This window comes from Miscanthus floridulus, chromosome 1 (genome assembly GCF_019320115.1).
Source record: "Miscanthus floridulus cultivar M001 chromosome 1, ASM1932011v1, whole genome shotgun sequence".
Taxonomy (NCBI): Eukaryota; Viridiplantae; Streptophyta; class Magnoliopsida; order Poales; family Poaceae; genus Miscanthus; species Miscanthus floridulus.
Window position 1 is genome coordinate 152,911,938 of NC_089580.1, and position 963 is coordinate 152,912,900.

The window sequence follows — 963 nt, forward strand, 5'->3', positions numbered from 1 at the left end:
ACCCTGCGTTTCTCCTCGTCGAAGTGACATAGGCACTGCTTCACCGGCTTGGAGCCTGGCCTGATCTTCAAGGCATGCTCGGTGACTTCTCTCGGAATACTTGGCATGTCCGAGGGTCTCCACGCAAAGATGTCTCTATTGGCGCGGAGGAAGTTGGTGAGCACGTTTTCCTAGAAGGCGTGGTGCCGATGCGCACCACTTTGCCCTTGGAGCCGCTGGGGTCTATGAGGACTTCCTTGGCACCCTCTATAGGCTCAAAAGACCCGGCCGACCGCTTGGGTCGGGCGCTTCTTCGATGACCTCCTCCCTGATGGCCGCAAGCTCTTTGGAGGCGACAATTGTCACGGCGTATTCGCAGCACTCGACCTCGCACTCGTAGGTGCATTGGAAGGAGGTGCTGATGGTGATGACCCCGCATAGACCTGGCATCTTTAACTTCAGATAGGTGTAGTTAGGGACGGTCATGAACTTCGCGTAGCTTGTTCGTCCCAGGATGGCGTGGTAGGTCCTGTGGAACCTGACCACCTCGAAGGTAAGGGTCTCCGTCCGATAATTGGTCAAATTCCCGAAGGTGACAGGTAGATCGATCTGCCCAAGTGGCATGGCCTGCTTTCCAGGCACGATGTCGTGGAAGGGCGACCCGGTCGATCGGATGCATGATCGGTCGATGCCCATGGCATTGAGCGTTTCAGCGTACATGATGTTGAGGCCGCTGCCTCCATCCATCAGCACCTTGGTGAGTCACTTCGTGCCGATGATCGGGTTGACCACGAGTGGGTATCTTCTCGGCTGCGGGATGCTTTCTGGTTGGTTGGTCCGATCAAAGGTTATGGCGGACTCTAACCATCGGAGGAAGGAAGGCGTGGCCAGCTCGGCCGTATAGACCTCGCAACGTGTAAGCTTCTGACGGTGCTTGGAGTCATAGGCCGTCGACCCTCTGAAGATCATGAGGTAGCCATCTAG

General features: G+C 56.6%; 1 protein-coding gene across 1 annotated transcript; it reads right to left on the bottom strand.

Moving 5' to 3' along the window:
• Positions 1-246: 246 nt before the first annotated feature.
• LOC136465658 (uncharacterized) lies at positions 247-726 on the bottom strand. The gene has a single exon (XM_066464308.1). It carries the CDS (start codon positions 724-726, stop codon positions 247-249), a length of 480 nt encoding a protein of 159 aa, XP_066320405.1.
• Between the last annotated feature and the right edge of the window lie 237 nt (positions 727-963).

Bases quoted from the DNA above. Each gene is read 5' to 3' on its own strand.
- LOC136465658 (XM_066464308.1), bottom strand. From the start codon at position 726: ATGGATGGAGGCAGCGGCCTCAACATCATGTACGCTGAAACGCTCAAT.